The 18320-nt window shown below is 42.7% G+C and overlaps 1 protein-coding gene across 1 annotated transcript in view; it reads left to right on the top strand.

The window, feature by feature from the left end:
- Positions 1-18320, top strand: part of adgra1a (adhesion G protein-coupled receptor A1a) — a 67050-nt gene that overhangs the window by 43158 nt on the left and 5572 nt on the right. Inside the window, exons 6-7 of the mRNA XM_045700742.2 lie at positions 17625-17666; positions 17797-17892. Of these exons, the coding sequence (XP_045556698.1) occupies positions 17625-17666; positions 17797-17892 (138 nt within the window). The remainder of the gene's footprint in view (positions 1-17624; positions 17667-17796; positions 17893-18320) is intronic.

The following is an 18320-nucleotide window of genomic DNA, read 5'->3' as shown; positions in this document are numbered from 1 at the left end:
CGAACGCATTAGTAGAAACATATTTTTATTGTGTATTCGTTAGAATAAGATCATTCAGACTTGACCTTGAAGGATCTTTAGGGTTGGGCCATATAGGCTTAGTCACCAGCTGTGTTAGGTTTAGATCATTACTCATGTCCTTTAGATTGTGTCACGTCCTGACCAGTAAGGGGTCATTTTGTTATTATAGTATGGTCAGGACGTGGCAGGGGTGTGTTTGATTTATGTGTCTTGGGTTTTTGGGTAATGTTCTATGTTGTCTATTTCTATGTTTGAATGTCTATTTAGTCTATTTCTATGTTCAGGTTTGGTTTGGCCTTCAATTGGAAGCAGCTGTTCTTCGTTGCTTCTAATTGGAGGCCATATTTAAGTAGTTTTTTTTTTTGTCACTGTGTTCGTGGGTAGTTGTTCCATGTATAGCTGTGTAGCCTTACAGGACTGTTTTTCGTCGTTGTTTGTTATTTTTGTTAAGTGTTCACGTTTATCCAAATAAATAAAGAAGATGAGCACGATACCCGCTGCGCCTTGGTCCACTTTTTACGACGCACCTGACAGATTGTCTGAAGCCTACATTTCCCAAACATAATTTAGGTCACCCAGGGTAATAACTACTGATTGAGTAAAAGAAGACAACAAACGAGTTAACTCCTAGAGTGCATAAAGGTTATCTGAGGGAGGATGGTAGACCCCTATAACAGTTATGGATACATTTTTCCCCAGACAAAGGCTTAAAGATAGTAGCTCAAATTTTGGGCAAGGGAAATGGATTTCAATAAAGACAGATAAATATCTATAAGAATGGCCACTTCACCACCTCTACCCTCTGTCAGCTCTGAACGTATTATAACCCTCAATATTAATATCAGAGACTAGAATGTCCCCAAAGAACCAAGTTTAAGTCAATAGCAGAATGTACGTATTCGTCTGCATAGCCCAGATCTTGATGTAATCCAGTTTAGGAAGTAAGCTCCTAATGTTCAGATGCATCACCGATTTTTAAAGTAAAATGGAGTCTCCAACTCAAACAAGCTATGTTCAATAGGCAGTTGCAAGCCCTGTCTGATGGTCTACCCCTATTTGTAATAGAGGAGAGAGTAGAAATTGGAATTACTTTTCCAAGGTTGGCACAATAGGGCCTGAGGCCGCAGCCAATGTCAGTATGAGGAACTCTCAGAGTAACCAATGATGGAATGTTCTAAACTGACCTACATGGTCTTTGGTAGCCCAAGCCCTCTATGTGATTTGAAAACCAAGGGGGTATTCAAGTTTATGGAATTCATAATTGTACTAATAGTGCTGGGTGAGCAGACCATAGTGGGCTTCCCTTTCTAGCAAACAATAGCAGATCTAAGAGTGGAGTTCAAACAAATGGGTACAAGATTACAACTGACAACACCCCTGGCAGTATAGACAACAGTACAACGACAATGCTTAGAAAGGATGGGAGGTATTACCTGAGCGGGGTTTGGTCTGTTTCCGAATCAATATATTAACGCAGCCTTGAAATAATGAAGAGAGGGGATAGGCTCCTATATGGTTTGGGTGGAGTCCATAATCTCTGTAGAGCATATTTTGCTTCCAAAAAGTGTTAACATTGTTAATAAAGGTTAAGCCAACAGAGTGGCAGTAGTCTTTAAGCCAGATACTTGCCTAGTTAAATAAAGGTTAAATGTAAAAATATGAAAAAAATATGAAGTGCTAAGTGCTAAGACCCTAGCTGCAGCCAATGTCAGTATGAGGAACTCTCAGAGTAACCAATGATGGAATGTTATAAACTGATTGTAACGAATGTTATAAACTGATTGTCTCGCAATGAGACCAAGGTGCAGTGGAGGATGTGTTCATCATAAAGGATTTTAATAAACGAATGAACACTACAAACAAAACACGAAAAGAAACGACAGCCAAACAGTCCTGTCAGGATTAACACAAACCTAGACAGAAAATAAATCACCCACAAAACCCCAAAGGAAAAACAGGCTGCCTATGTATGACTCTCAATCAGCAACAACGAACTACAGCTGTTCCTGATTGAGAGCCACACACGGCCGAACCAAAGAAACAAACCAACATAGAAAAATAAACATAAAACGCCCACCCGTCACACCCTGGCCTAACCAAAATAGAGAACAAAAACCCCTCTCTATGGCCAGGGCGTTACACTGACCTACATGGGCTTTGGTTGCCCAAGCCCTCGATGTGATTTGAAAACCAAGGGGTATTCAAGTTTATGGAATTCACATTTGTACTAATAGTACTGTGTGAGCAGACCACAGTGGGCTTCTCTTTTGAACCTTTTACAGCCGTGACCCAGCGACGGCATGGGGCCAGAGATAATAGGCTGCTTTTCAGAGCCTTTCAGGGCGTTGATCAGCTCAATAAAATCATGTTTCAATTGCTCTGATTTACCCTTTTTGATATCATTTGATCCCACATGCACTACGACTGCAACAGCACTTGGCTGCTGATGTAGGACGGACGGAATAAATCCTGTGATATCCTTCACTGTAGCCCTCTGGTAGCACAGGTTTTTGCTCCAAGAACCGAGATGTGCCTCACCATGGGACTACCCGTGATGATAGCTGGAGGAAGGTGAATGGCCGTGGATGTCTGGCCTTGGCTGTGCCTCCATGAGGACTGATGGGAGAGGGGGGGAGGGAGGTCTCACATTATCAAGAGAAGCCCTCCGAGCAGGTTGGGGGGCTGGAGCCTGAGACACCCTCGAGGCCTAATGTGAGAGGGAGCCCAGGGGGTAGAGGCCTGTAGTAGAAACTCCCTGAGCTGGACCCTTAGGAGACAGGGTAGAGGATGAAGGAGCAGGAATCTCTGAAGCAGGTGGGCGAAACTGTTGGTCAGCCGGATGGGATGGCCAGATGTGCTGCGCCGGCGCATTTCTCCCTGGCTGAGTGCCAACTCTAGCACGGCAACTCTGAGGAGCCCGTATCGACCGCACCGGGCTATAGCTGCTCATTGGTGACACAGTGCGTAACTCAGCATAACAGGGTGGCTGCTTGATCCGTCGCTCCCCATAATAAGCACGGGGAGTTGGCTCAGGTCTCCAACCTGACTTACCCCAACTCCCCGTGTGCCCCCCCCAATTTTTTTTCTGGGGGGGGCTGCCTCTCAGGCTCCTGTAGCTCCCTTAACTTGTCCTCCCAGAATCGACGTTCCGACTTCCATGTCCATCCTTCTCCCCGGTGCTACAATCCACGCTGCTTGGTCTTCTGTTGGTGGGTGGTTCTGTAACGGCCGTTGAAAGGAGTAGACCAAGGCGCAGTGTGTTGAGTGCTCATCATGTATTTATTTTACTGAAAACACAAAGAAACCAATAACGACAGCCAAACAGTTCTGTCAGGTAAACAACACTAAACAGAAATTAAAAAGGACATAGAATGTCCACCCTAGTCACACCCTGGCCTAACCAAAATAGAGAACAAAAACCTCTCTATGGCCAGGGCGTGACAGACCCCTGGTGGCATGTCTGGTGGGGTAACTGTGTGTGTCAGATATGTGTGTAAATTGACTATGCAAACCATTTTGTAATTATAATACAATGTTTCTCATAAAAATAAGTAGTGATGCAGTCAGTCTCTCCTCTACTTTTAGCCAAGAGAGACTGGCATGCATAGCATCAATGTCACGTATTATGTCGTGGTGTTGCAGGGAAGACCAAAATGCAGCGGGTATATGGATACTCATTCTTTTAATTCACAAAAAGAGTAAGGCATCCACAGAAAAAAAAAAAACAATAAATGATACTAACAACAGTGTGGCAGGCTCAACAAGCAGTGCTCACAAACAATCTCCCACAAAAGACAAACAAACACACCCTACTATATGGGACTCTCAATCAAAGGCAAATAGACAACACCTGCCTTCAATTGAGAGTCCCAACCCCAATTAACCAAACATAGACATACAACCAGCTAGATCAACATAGAAATACATAAACAAGGAACAGTGCCCAAAAACCCCGGAATACATAAATCAAATCCCCTACAACAAACACACCACCCCGAACCACATAAACCAAATACCCTCTGCCACGTCCTGACCAAACTACAATGACAATTAACCCTTATACTGGCCAGGACGTGACAATCAATGTTAGCCCTCTGATTACAGTGAAGAGCAAGACGTGCTGTTCTGTTCTGGGCAAGCTGCAGTTTCTCTAGGTCCACCATATGACTGGGCAATAATCCAGATAAAAGTAGAGCCTGCAGGACCTGCTTTGTGGATTGTGGTGTAAAAAAAATCTTGGACAGACCTCTCCCAATCTTTACAACCATTCAATCAATATGTTTTGACCATGACAGTTTACAATCCCAGGAAACACCGAGTAATTTAGTCTCCTCAATTTTCTCATTTGCCACATTATTCGTGATCAGATTCAGCTTAGGTCCTGAACTTAGTGAAGGATTTATACCAAATACAATGCTCTTAGTTTCAGAGATGTTCAGGACTAGTTTATTACTGACCACCCATTCTAAAACTGACTGCAACTCTTTGTTTAGGGTTGTAGTGATTTCACTAGCTATGGTTGCTGACGCATTTAAGGTTGAATCATCAGCATACAGTGCTGTGAAAAAGTATTTTCTCCCTTTCTAATGTTCTCTTCTTTTGCATTTTTTTGATACTGAATGTTATCAGATCTTCAACCAAAACCTAATATTAGATAAAGGGAATCTGAGTGAACAAATAACACAACAATGACACAACAACAAAGTAATTGCCCCCCTTACACTCAATAACTGGTTGCGCCACCTTTAGCTGCAATGACTCCAACCAAATTCTTCTTGCCCACTTTTCCATGCAGAATTGCTTTAACCCAGCGATCTTTGTGGGTTTTCAAGCATGAACTGCTTGTTTCAAGTCCTGCCACAACACCACAATTGGGATTAAGTCGGGACATTGACTAGGCCAATCCAAAACATCACATTTGTTGCCATTTTCATGTAGACTTGATTGTGTGTTTTGGATCATTGTCATGCTGCATGACCCAGCTGCACATCAGCTTCAGCTCACAGACGGAAGGCCTGACATTCTCCTGTAGAATTCTCTGATACAGAGCAGAATTCATGGTTCCTTCTATTAAGGCAGGTCGTCCAGCTCCTGAGGCAGCAAAGTATCCCCAAACCATCACATTACCACCACCATGCTTGACCGTTGGTATAAGGTTCTTAATGTGGATTGCAGTGTTTTTAAGCAGTGTATGGGTTTCAACTGATGGCTGTTCTAAATGTGTGTACCATGTGCAACAAAAATATTCCCTCATCACACCCACCAATTGGGCTATGTTTGCAAATGTTTTGTTGTCTGATTGAGGGGAATGCTGTAAATCGAGAGGAGTCGATGTGCTCTGAAAGATGGGACGTATCAATGTTTATGATCGCTATGTTTGGTGTATAGTTACAAGGATGACATGCATCTTACCCTGAGTTGGCCTGAACAGAATGAGAATATCTGTTGTATTGTGAAGAGAATTAGTTGTGGAACACGCACTTGAATGCACTCGTGATCCCGTTCTATGCGCAACAAAATTACAATATGTTTGTCTGAAGTGCCTTTTGAAAGCCTAACTCTGTAAGATGATATTCTAAAACAGCTACTAATGTTGGCAATAGAATAAGCTTTCAAATGAAGTGTGCTTGCTTCCGCTTCTCAACGGCAAAGCTAGCAGAGCTAGAAAAAAAGGCACCTCATAGTTGAAGGCACTTTCCTTGATTCATTAAAGTGCATTGAATTTACTTAGGAGCTGTGCAGAGTTTGAAAGGTGTGTGGCCACTTGGAGTTAGACCTACAGTTGAAGTCGGAAGTTTACATACACTTAGGTTGGAGTCATTAAAACTCGTTTTTCAACCACTCCACAAATTTCCTGTTAATAAACTATAGTTTTGGCATGTCAGTTAGGACATCTACTTTGTGCATGACACAAGTAATTTTTCCAGCAATTGTTTACAGACAGATTATTTCACTTATAATTTACTGTATCACAATTCCAGTGGGTCAGAAGTTTACATACACTAAGTTGACTGTGCCTTTAAACAGCTTGGAGAATTCCAGAAAATGATGTCATGGCTTTAGAAGCTTCTGATACGCTAATTGACATCATTTGAGTCAATTGGAGGTTTACCTGTGGATGTATATCAAGGCCTACCTTCAAACCCAGTGCCTCTGTTTAACATCATGGGAAAATCAAAAGCAATCAGCCAAGATCTCAGAAAAAAAATTGTAGACCTCCACAAGTCTGGTTCATCCTTGGGAGCAATTTCTAAATACCTGAAGGTACCACGTTCATCTGTACAAACAATAGTATGCAAGTATAAACACCATGGGAAAACACAGCCGTTATACCGCTCAGGAAGGAGATGTGTTCTGTCTCCTAGAGATGAACGTACTTTGGTGCGAAAAGTGCAAGTCAATCCCAGAACAGCAAAGGACCTTGTGAAGATGCTGGAGGAAACAGGTACAAAAGTATCTATATCCACAGTAAAATGAGTCCTATATCGACATAACCTGAAAGGCCGCTCAGAAGCCACTGACCCAAAACCGCCATAAAAAAGCCACATGGGGACAAAGATCGTACTTTTTGGAGAATTGTCCTCTGGTCTGATGAAACAAAAATAGAACTGTTTGGCTATAATGACCATCGTTTCGTTTGGAGGAAAAACGGGGAGGCTTGCAAGCCGAAGAACACCATCCCAACCGTGAAGCACGGGGGTGGCAGCATCATGTTGTGGGGGTGCTTTGCTGCAGGAGGGACTGGTGCACTTCACAAAATAGAAATCATCATGAGGAGGGACAATTATGTGGATATATTGAAGAAACATCTCAAGACATCAGTCAGGAAGTTAAAGCTTGGTCGCAAATGGGTCTTCCAAATGGACAATGACCCCAAGCATACTTCCAAAGTTGTGGCAAAATGGCTTAAGGACAACAAAGTCAAGGTATTGGAGTGGCCATCACAAAGCCCTGACCTCAAACCTAGAGAAGATTTGTGGGCAGAACTGAAAAAGCGTGTGCGAGCAAGGAGACCTGACTCTGTTACACCAGCTCTGTCAGGAGGAATGGGCCAAAATTCACCCAACTTTTTCTGGGAAGCTTGTAGAAGGCTACCTGAAACCTTTGACCCAAGTTAAACGATTTAAAGGCATTGCTACCAAATACTAATTGAGTGTATGCAAACTTCTGACCCACTGGGAATGTGATGAAGGAAATAAAAGCTGAAATAAATCATTCACTCTACTATTATTCTGACATTTCACATTCTAAAAATAAAGTGGTGATCTTAACTGACCTAAGAGAGGGAATTTTTACTAGGATCAAATGTCAGGAATTGTGAAAAACTGAGTTAAATGTACACTGCTCAATAAAATAAAGGGAACACTTAAACAACACAATGTAACTCCAAGTCAATCACACTTCTGTGAAATCAAACTGTCCACTTAGGAAGCAACACTGATTGACAATACATTTCACATGCTGTTGTGCAAATGGAATAGACAACAGGTGGAAATTATAGGCAATTAGCAAGACACCCCCAATAAAGGAGTGGTTCTGCAGGTGGGGACTACAGACCACTTCTCAGTTCCTATGCTTCCTGGCTGATGTTTTGGTCATTCTTGAATGCTGGCGGTGCTTTCACTCTAGTGGTAGCATGAGACGGAGTCTACAACCCACACAAGTGGCTCAGGTAGTGCAGCTCATCCAGGATGGCACATCAATGCGAGCTGTGGCAAGAAGGTTTGCTGTGTCTGTCAGCGTAGTGTCCAGAGCATGGAGGCGCTACCAGGAGACAGGCCAGTACATCAGGAGATGTGGAGGAGGTCGTAGGAGGGCAACAACCCAGCAGCAGGACCGCTACCTCCGCCTTTGTGCAATGAGGAGCAGGAGGAGCACTGCCAGAGCCCTGCAAAATGACCTCCAGCAGGCCACAAATGTGCATGTGTCTGCTCAAACGGTCAGAAACAGACTCCATGAGGGTGGTATGAGGGCCCGATGTCCACAGGTGGGGGTTGTGCTTACAGCCCAACACCGTGCAGGATGTTTGGCATTTGCCAGAGAACACCAAGATTGGCAAATTCGCCACTGGCGCCCTGTGCTCTTCACAGATGAAAGCAGGTTCACACTGAGCACGTGACAGATGTGACAGAGTCTGGAGACACCGTGGAGAATGTTCTGCTGCCTGCAACATCCTCCAGCATGACCGGTTTGATGGTGGGTCAATCATGGTGTGGGGTGGCATTTCTTTGGGGGGCCGCACAGCCCTCCATGTGCTCGCCAGAGGTAGCCTGACTGCCATTAGGTACCGAGATGAGATCCTCAGACCCCTTGTGAGACCATATGCTGGTGTGGTTGGCCCTGGGTTACTCCTAATGCAAGACAATGCTAGACCTCATGTGGCTGGAGTGTGTCAGCAGTTCCTGCAAGAGGAAGGCATTGATGCTATGGACTGGCCCGCCCATTCCCCAGACCTGAATCCAATTGAGCACATCTGGGACATCATGTCTCGCTCCATCCACCAACGCCACGTTGCACCACAGACTGTCCAGGAGTTGACGGATGCTTTAGTCCAGGTCTGGGAGGAGATCCCTCAGGAGACCATCCGCCACCTCATCAGGAGCATGCCCAGGCGTTGTAGGGAGGTCATACAGGCACGTGGAGGCCACACACACTACTGAGCCTCATTTTGACTTGTTTTAAGGACATTACATCAAAGTTGGATCAGCCTGTAGTGTGGTTTTCCACTTTAATTTTGAGTGTGACTCCAAATCCAGACCTCCATGGGTTGATAAATTGGATTTCCATTGATTCTTTTTGTGTGATTTTGTTGTCAGCACATTCAACTATGTAAAGAAAAAAGTATTTAATTAGATTATTTCTTTCATTCAGATCTAGGATGTGTTGTTTAAGTGTTCCCTTTATTTTTTGGAGCAGTATATTTGGCTAAGGTGTATGTAAAGGTATATTGCACCCTACCCCAACATTTCGATGAATATTCTTGTTATTTTACTGATTGAAGCAAGAGTATTTTCAGATTTCGTTATTGACAAATGTTGTGAAAAGTACAGTAAATGTATAATGCACATACAATCAACAGTGTAATGTATGGATTCAGTCTTAATGCAGGTGAACTATCCTCACCTTTGGTCTGATAATTTCCCTATATTCTCCAAAGGGTTGTCTTTTAATAGCTGCCATGGTCATGCACATGCCTTTTATATCTTATTGTGGGCCCTATATCCATATAAGCCCATTTCCACGAATGTAAAGGGTTAATTCATATTCGCTTAGATTCACACATCAGGTTTAACGTCGCTTCCGGTGTTCTTTTTATTTATATATTTATTTATATTTCTGCTTACTCACCGTGTTTGGCACATTTAAGAGGATCAGCTTTGGGACAGAGGGAGACAGACACTCTTTGCTCGATGAAGGAAGGTGCTGTGTATGTGCTGTGTAACTCAATTTGAGCAAATCCCACAGGAAAGCCTGTTAGACTAAGAGAGGTTGACACACGTGCCGATGGAGACAGACAGACAGACAGATAGCACACCAACACCAGGTTTACCGTAAAATCTCAATGTCATTGTATTCTTAAGATCTGTTGCCTCAGGCTCTGACACTTTACTCAAGACACTTTTCTCAAGAGCACTTTTGAATATTCAAAGTCACAAAATAATTAATGAACATAGAAAAGTAATAAATGGCAAGTGCTGAAGTAACTTCCCAGCTAGCACATTAAGTTCCCTGGATGTTCTTGGCACGTCTGTTTATGGTATCAGTTTGGTGTTGGGATTACACCCTCCTGTAAGGTATTGTATAGTACAGTATAGTAATTACAGGTAGCCTATAATATAAACATTATTCAGTGCACATTCCTCCATGAACCATAGCAGCTGGATGCCAGTGAAAGTCATTGAGGACAAAGACCTTGCTGGATAAGGACCCTCAGCCTCTCTTCACACTCTCCACACAGGCAGATCCTCAACCACCTGCACTGCACAGGGAGGGGGCTTTATGAAATATTCTGGGGGCTGCTGTCTGTCATCCTAGTGCTATTAGAGAATGAGATAATGTGGCGGAGCAGATTGGGCCTCTATTCCCAGAATGCTAACAAAATTAGCATAGATACGTAGACACTGTTAGCTAAATGCTAATGAGCGAAAACAAACATAAAATAATTGCAAAGACAGGAAAATCCAGCTCATAAAGTTATAAAAGCATACACTGTAGAGATAAGTCATCCAGATCTCTTTGACTTCTGGCAGAAAGTCATTATAAGATATCTGATGGCAAACATTTAGTAGTGAATTGTATACAGTGCAACTTCATCACAGAGACTAGGCGATAGATATACAATGCTTTGGACTCCTGCTTTCTCCCGCTGTGCTATTTACAAACAGACAAGTGATGGCTCAACTGTTCTGGGGAATTATGGTAAGCTTCATAATGTAAAATAATATGACAGGTGAAATGAAGAACACAATCTACTTCATCTCCTGCAGGTATTAACTTAAAAAGTAGCTACAAATCTTCAAATGTATTGAAAAACTTAAAAGAATAGTATTGAAAAACCATCCCGTGGCTTTTTCCAAATACCCCGGTATGCGGTATATACACTACACTGCCCAAGCCTAATTGCTACACACTATAGAGAAGAAAGGGTACTCACTGAAACCTGACTTTACTTTGTTAAAAATAGCCGTGGAACTGGCTAATATATATTTTTTTGCAATACAGTAATACTTTTAGTATCTGTAATATACTACATTACCAAAAGTATGTGGATACCTGCTCGTTGACCATCTCATTCCAAAATCATGAGCATTAATATGGAGTTGGTCCCCCCTTTGCTGCTATAACAGCCTCCACTCTTCTGGGAAGACTTTCCACAGATGTTGGAACATTGCTGCGAGGACTTGCTTCCATTCAGCCACAAGAGCACTAGTGAGGTTGGGAACTGATGTTGAGCGATTAAGCCTGGTTTGCAGTCGGCGTTCCAATGGGGTTGAGGTGAGGTCAGGGCGCTGTGCAAGCCAGCACAGTCCTTCCACACCGATCTCGACAAACCATTTCTGTATGGACCTCACTTTGTGCACGGGGACATTATCATGCTGAAACAGGAAAGGGCCTTCCCCAAACTGTTGCCACAAAATTGGAAGCACAGAATAATTTAGAATGTCATTGTATGCTGTAGCGTTAAGATTTCCCTTTACTGGAAGTAAAAATGCCTATCCCAAACCATGAAAAACAGCTCCAGACCATTATTCCTCCTCCACCAAACTTTACATTTGGCACTATGCATTGGGGCAGGTAGTGTTATCCTGGCATCCGGCAAACCCAGATTTGTCTGTTAGACTGTCAGATGGGGAAGCATGATTCATCACACCAGAGAACGCATTTCCACTGCTCCAGAGTCCAATGGCAGCGAGCTCTACACCACCTTAGCCGACGCTTGACATTGTGCATGGTGATCTTAGGCTTGTGTGCAGCTGCTCGGCCATGGAAACCCCTGTTGTGAAGCTCCCGACGAACAGTTCTTGTGCTGACGTTGCTTCCAGAGGCAGTTTGGAATTCGGTAGTGAGTGTTGCAACCAAGGACAGACGATTTTTATGCGGGACGTGTTTCAGCACTTGGTGGTCCTGTTCTGTGAGCTTTTGTGGCATACCACTTCGCGGCTGAGCTGTTGTGGCTCCTAGACGTTTCCACTTCACAATAACAGCACTTACATTTGATCGGGCAGACATTTTTGACGAACTGACTTGTTGGAAAGGTGGCTTCCTATGACGGTGCCACGTTGAAAGTAACTGAGCTCTTCAGTAAGGTCATTCTACTGTCAATGTTTGTCTGTGGAGATTGCATGGCTGTATGCTCGATTTTATACACCTGTCAGCAACGGGTGTGGCTGAAATAGCCGAATCCACTTAGGGGTGTCCACATACTTTTGTATATATAATAAACTTTTAGTGGTGGCGCTTTCACCTGAGTGGATGAAAATGCACTTTGGCAATGAAATTTCACTTCCTTACGTTATTAAATACATTTTACCAAGACAAATATGATTTTTCATTTTCTGAAACGTGCAGTGGGGTCTTTCTCTAACATATTGTATCATTAAGTTTATATCCAAAAAGTCAGATTTTGTAACCTAATACATCCCATAATAAGCACCGAGCTCAGTTGACATAGCGGGGCAGGTTTCTCATAACAACTTTAGAGGATTTTACATTTTGTGGTCGTAGTCTTCAAAGTTGTTTCCGTGGGTCGCAAAAAGTAAAATTAGCATGACATGAACTGAATTAAATGTAAAAGGATTTGAAAATAAAAAGCTTGGTACAGGCTCAGTACGCCGTTGACATCTTCGAAAAAGAACAGGAATTTTGAATGAATATGAAAAGTGTACATTCAAATATGAAAATATTATGGTTGAAATTCAAAATCGATAACCATCTTTGTATTGTTTTATGTCCTGCGGATTGGAGAAGAAAGATGACGAGTTCAATGGGAAAGTGAGTCTGTCAGGTAGCCAGTTGCATTCGTTCTTGCACAGAATCCAGCCTAGCTGACGCGATTTTCCTCAGTTTTGACCACTTTTTTGATCTGGTCTCCATTGATTTAATCACTCTAATTCCAGCCATCCTGCATATGTAAAACCTCCAATAACTTTTGAACGGATTATGATAGAGACATGAGGTTTGGACAACTGGTTTTCTTGGAGGATTATCTACACAATTAACATTATTTTACCTATTGGTCATAATATGTGTTTTTGATTGGACACCTTACAGTATACAGTGCGTGCATCAATATTATGTCTCCAAAAATAGAGTGAGTTACAGTAAGCAGCACAACAACCACACAATGCAGCTGTTTTTCCACCAGTTTACTCCATCAGCAGTAAATGTCACAACATGTGGACAGGCCTGAGTACTCCACTCCCCATAGTATATCCAGGGCCAGACGAAGAGAGAGAGAGGACAGCACATAGTCAGAGGAGAGAGGGAGGAGGCACTTCTCGCTCCAGGGGCTTTGGCTGTCTATTTATATCAGTTGATGATTGCTGCTGCTTCCCAAAACTTAACTCAAAAGTGCCCGCCCTCTGCACTGTCTGCCATTTTATTTTAAAGATGGAGTCCGCAGTAGGGAAAACAGCGCCACTGTCTGCCCCACGGCCATTATTGTTTTTGTTTTGTTGAGAAAGCGGAGGTGAGGAGCGTTGCCCAACATGGTAAAGTTTTGGGGGGTGTTTGTTGTTTATAGTAACTTCTTTGTTGTTTTAATATCGCAAATGGACATGGCAGTTTTACCAATTAAGGATTCCAACAATGAAGGAGAGCACTGCAAAATGAGAGCGAGCGAGAAAGAGAGGAGAGAGAGAGCATAAAAAGGGCAGAGTGAGTGAGAGCATTCGCGTAAGAGAGAGAGAGAGAGAGACCTACCTGGGAATATATTCCTCTGTGTGCTGGCATGGTTAGCCTGGCTGGGTTGTAGATAGAGAGGGGGGAATAGGGGTCAAAAAGCACTAGGCTTTAACATCCACTAGTCCTCTCGTCTTTATGCTTATCTCCTTGACATGTGTGTAAATGACTTTCTGTTGGAAGAGTGTCCTGAGGGAATCACTCCACCCAGACACTGACAGCCCCGGTAATGCCCCCGCTTCCACCTGCCCACACACACACACATTGATTGTAATTGAATTTTGGGATGGGCGCAGTATAAGGGGAGAGGGAGGGAGGTGGGGAGAGAAGGGGTGGGGTAAAGGGTAGAGATGGAGAGAGAGCAAGACAGACAGAGGGAAAGAGGATGGGGACTGCATGTTCTTGCTATTGTGTTTTATCCAGAGCTGAAGCAGTGAAAGGAAAATATCTCAAGCAGTACAGTTCTCATCGGGCCTGAAAATCAGAGTCTGGTCCAACCCAAGCCTGGTGAGCTGAAGCCCAGTCCCAGTCCAACACCACAGAAATTAAATGAGCCCGAACCCCCCCAAAAAAGGCAGATTTCTAGAAAACTGTATATTGATTTAAACTGATGTTGAGAACAATGCAGCAAAGGCGGGCAGCAGAGGCGTGAGGAGACGAGGAAACAGCCAATGGGCCTAGAAAAAGCTCAGAGAGAGGCAAACATACCTTTAGTTGTGATCAACTGAATGACAAATTTTTTTAATAAAGTAGGTTAATGCAATTGAAGGCATGTATGAAATTCTTGCTTATAGTGAAACTCCCAATGTCTTATCCAACCATTATACTAATTGAAAGCAATAGTCGTGTGTGGTTACATCATGTTTCAGCATGATAATGCACGGCCCCATGTCGCAAGGATCACAATTCCTGGAAGCTGAAAATGTCCCAGTTCTTCCATGGTCTGCATACTCACCAGACATGTCACCCATTGAACACGTTTGGGATGCTCTGGATCGACGTATACGACAGCATGTTAAAGTTCCTGCCAATATATAGCAACTTCGCACAGCCATTGAAGGGGAGTGGGACAACATTCCACAAGCCACAATCAACAGCCTGATCAACTCTATGCGAAGCAGATGTGTCACGCTGCATGAGGCAAAGGGTGGTCACACAAGATACTGACTGGTTTTCTGATCCACACCCCTACCTTTTTGTTAAGGTATCTGTAACCAACAGATGCATATCTGTATTCCCAGTCATGTGAAATCCATAGATTAGGGCCTAATGAATTTATTTCCATTGACAGATTTTTTATATGAACTGCAACTCAGTAAAATCTTTTAAATTGTTGCATGTTGCGTTTACATTTTTGTTCAGTATAGTTTGCACATATATAGTGCATTGGGAAAGTTTTCAGACCTCTTGACTTTTTCCACATTTTGGTACGTTATAGCCTTATTCTAAAATGCGTTAAATCAAAAAAATCTTCAGCAATCTACACAAAATACCCCATAATGATAAAGCGAAAAACAGGTTTTTAGAAATGTTTTCAAATGTATTAAATATAAAAAAAACTGAAATACCTTATTTACATAAGTATTCAGACCCATTTCTATGAGACTCGAAATTGAGCTCATGTGCATCCTGTTTCCATTGAGCATCCATAAGATATTTCTACAACTTGATTGGATTCCACCTGTGGTAAATTGAATTGACTGGACATGATTTTAAAAAGCACACACCTATCTATATAAGGTCCCAGAAAAAACCAAGCCATAAGGTCGAAGGAATTGTCTGTAGCGCTCCAGGACAGGATTGTGTCGAGGCTCAGATCTGGGGAAGGGTACAAAAATTATACAGCATTGAACGTAGCCAAGAACACAGTGGCCTCCATAATTCTTAAATGGAAGAAATTTGAACGACCAAGACTCTTCCTAGAGCTGGTTCTTGGTCAGGGAGGTGACCATGAACCCGATGGTCACTCTAACAGAGCTCCAGAGTTCCTCTGTGGAGATGGGAGAAACTTCCAGAAGGACAACCATCTCTCCGTCTCCACCAATCAGGAATTTATGGTAGAGTAAAAGGCACATGACAGCCCGCTTGAAGTTTGCGAAAAGGCACCTAAAGACTCTCAGACCATGAGAAACAAGATTCTCTGGTCTGATGAAACCAAGATTGAACTCTTTGGCCTGAATGCCAAGCGTCATGTCTGAGGGAAACCTGGCACCATCCCTACAGTGAAGTATGGTGGTGGGAGCATCATGCTGTGGGGATGTTTTTCAGCTGCAGGGACTTGGAGACTAGTCAGGATCTAGGGAAAGATGAACGGCGCAAAGTACAGAGAGATCATTGATGAAAACCTGTCCAGAGCGCTCAGGATCTCAGACTGGGATGAAGGTTTCCCTTCCAACAGGACAACGACCCTAAGCACACAGCCAAGACAATGTAGGAGTGGCTTCGGGACAAGTCTCTGAATGTCCTTGAGTGTCCAAGCCAGAGCCCGGACTTGAACCCAATCTAACATCTCTGGAGAGACTATAGCTGTGCAGCAATGCTCCCCATCCAACCTGACAAAGCTTGAGAGCATCTGCAGAGAAGAATGGGAGAAACGCCCAGCTAGTGTGCCAAGCTTGTAGTGTCATACCCAAGAAGACTCAAGGCTTTAATCGCTGCCAAAGGTGCTTCAACAAAGTACTGAGTAAAGGGTCTGAATACATGTAAATGTGATATTTCAGTTTAGAATTTTTTTAATAAATTAACAAACATTTTAAAAACCAGTATGGGGTAATGTGTGTACAGTAGATTGAGGAATAAAAAATAAATCTATTTTAGAATAAGGCAGTAACCTAAGAAAATGTGAAAAAATTCAAGGGGTCTGAAAACTCTCCGAAGGCACTGTATTAGCTGATCAGAAAATGTTGCTAGCATGTTATGTAAGATTAACAAGTGGATTTTGCTCTTCACTTGCATAGTAGCTTGTCCTACTCCTGACCAAAAGCCTGTGACTTGTCTGATAATCAATCAATGTGATTTTGTTTCACTGAATCTCTATCTGTATATTTGGTTCATTGATTAATCTGGCTGGGCAAGTGGAAGTGGTAGCTCATTTATTTGTTTGCTCATCTATCACTGATCACAGACATTTAGCATGCAATAATGTAGCCTAAATCAAGTGTATTGTTTTGCTCTTATAATATAATCTAAGCCTAATATAATCTATCCATCATCGAGCTGTGAGAGCGCATCCTGTTTTATGTCTTAATGTAACCCACTTCAGTATAACCAATAAATCATTCATTCATGTCATTACAAAGCATACGAGTCATTCGTGCCTTTAAATACAATCAAGCATTTAAAGAATAAATAAATGAAATAAGAAAGGAGCCTTGAATAATTAAACAATAAATAAATAACTCAATTTTCTGCCAAACATACATTTGAATAATCACTTAAAAGCCCCGTGTTTTTGAATGCATGTTTAATTAGGAAAACATTTGGATCAGTTTTGGGTCTTCATTTGATAGTTACCAGGTCCAGAAAGGCACATTAGCAGGGCAGTCATAGGGTGTATTTTGTTAGGATGTATCGGCGTTAACAGACGCTATAGCAATATGGGCTTCTCCTGATACTGAGATGCACTGCCTGTCGTAGTCTTGTGGATCATCATTCTCCCGAGGGCACTCAAGCCTACTTGTATCGCAATTTGAAACAGTTCAATCATCAGAAAAATGGGTTGAATCACGGACATAAATTTCCCTGGCCCAGCTAATATTGGAATCCTGGCGGCGCTAGTGTCTGCAGCTGCAGCTGCTGCGGCTGAGAGATAGGTGTAGTAGGCTAAAAGATACTCGGACACGCACAGTTTTTTTCTTTCTTAACGCCGCACGGCAAGCCCAAAACCCACCTGGCCAGAGTAAATTCACTGAATTTGAGGCCCGGCCCGGTATAAGAATGAGAACTCTATAATAGAGACATCTCCTATTTGAGAAGAAGTGGATGTACCAATCTGTGTGAACATGCTCCAGTACAAATACGTCTGTTTGCCTACTTGTCACGGGAAATACTGTGCCTCACAACTGTTTTCATGTTGAAGACCGGTAGAGTTTTTTAATGCTGCGCAGAAGAGAAAAGAGGAGAGGAGGAGGTCCATTTTTACCTTTCTCTTAACTGTCTCTTATTTTCTCTCCCTTTCCTTTTCTCTTTCTCTCCATCTCCAGTCTACAACCCAGGCTGGCATACAGAGAGAAGCACATCCTCAGGTCTCACTCTTCTTTTTGTGTCTCTCGCTCTCGCTCACTGCTATTGATTACTAAATTACAGCCCAGAAAATAGAGGATATTGGAGTTGTAACGTTTATTTTTTTGTCACTCTCTTTCTCTCTCCCCTCAGGTTTTATTTAGTCAGTGGCGGAGTGCCCTTCATCATCTGTGGAATCACAGCAGCCATCAATATTGAGAACTATGGCAGTGGGGAGACGGCACCCTAGTAAGTCACCCAGCAGTCTCCTATTCTCAAGGTCACAGTTTTAAACTGTTTTACGCACGCACAAACGCACGCACGCACGCACGCACGCACGCACACACACACACACATACACACACACACACACACACACAGTGCCTTGCAAAAGTATTCCTTCCCCTTGGCGCTTTTCCTATTTTGCTGCAATACAACCTGTAATTTAAATTCATTTTTATTATGTAATGGACATCAAATCAAAAGTGGTGAAGTGAAATGAAAAAAATAACATGTATTCACCCCCTTTGCTATGAAGCCCCTAAATAGATTTGGTGCAACCAATTACCTTCAGAAGTCACATAATTAGTTAAATAAAGTCCACTTGTGTGAAATCTAAGTGTCACATGATCTGTCACATGATCTCAGTATATATACACACCTGTTCTGAAAGGCCC

The sequence above is a fragment of the Salmo salar genome, chromosome 18, assembly GCF_965601325.2.
Source record: "Salmo salar chromosome 18, fSalSal1, whole genome shotgun sequence".
In the NCBI taxonomy this organism is placed as follows: Eukaryota; Metazoa; Chordata; class Actinopteri; order Salmoniformes; family Salmonidae; genus Salmo; species Salmo salar.
Note: the sequence above shows the minus strand (reverse complement) of the source record. Positions and strands in the feature narration are given on the sequence as shown.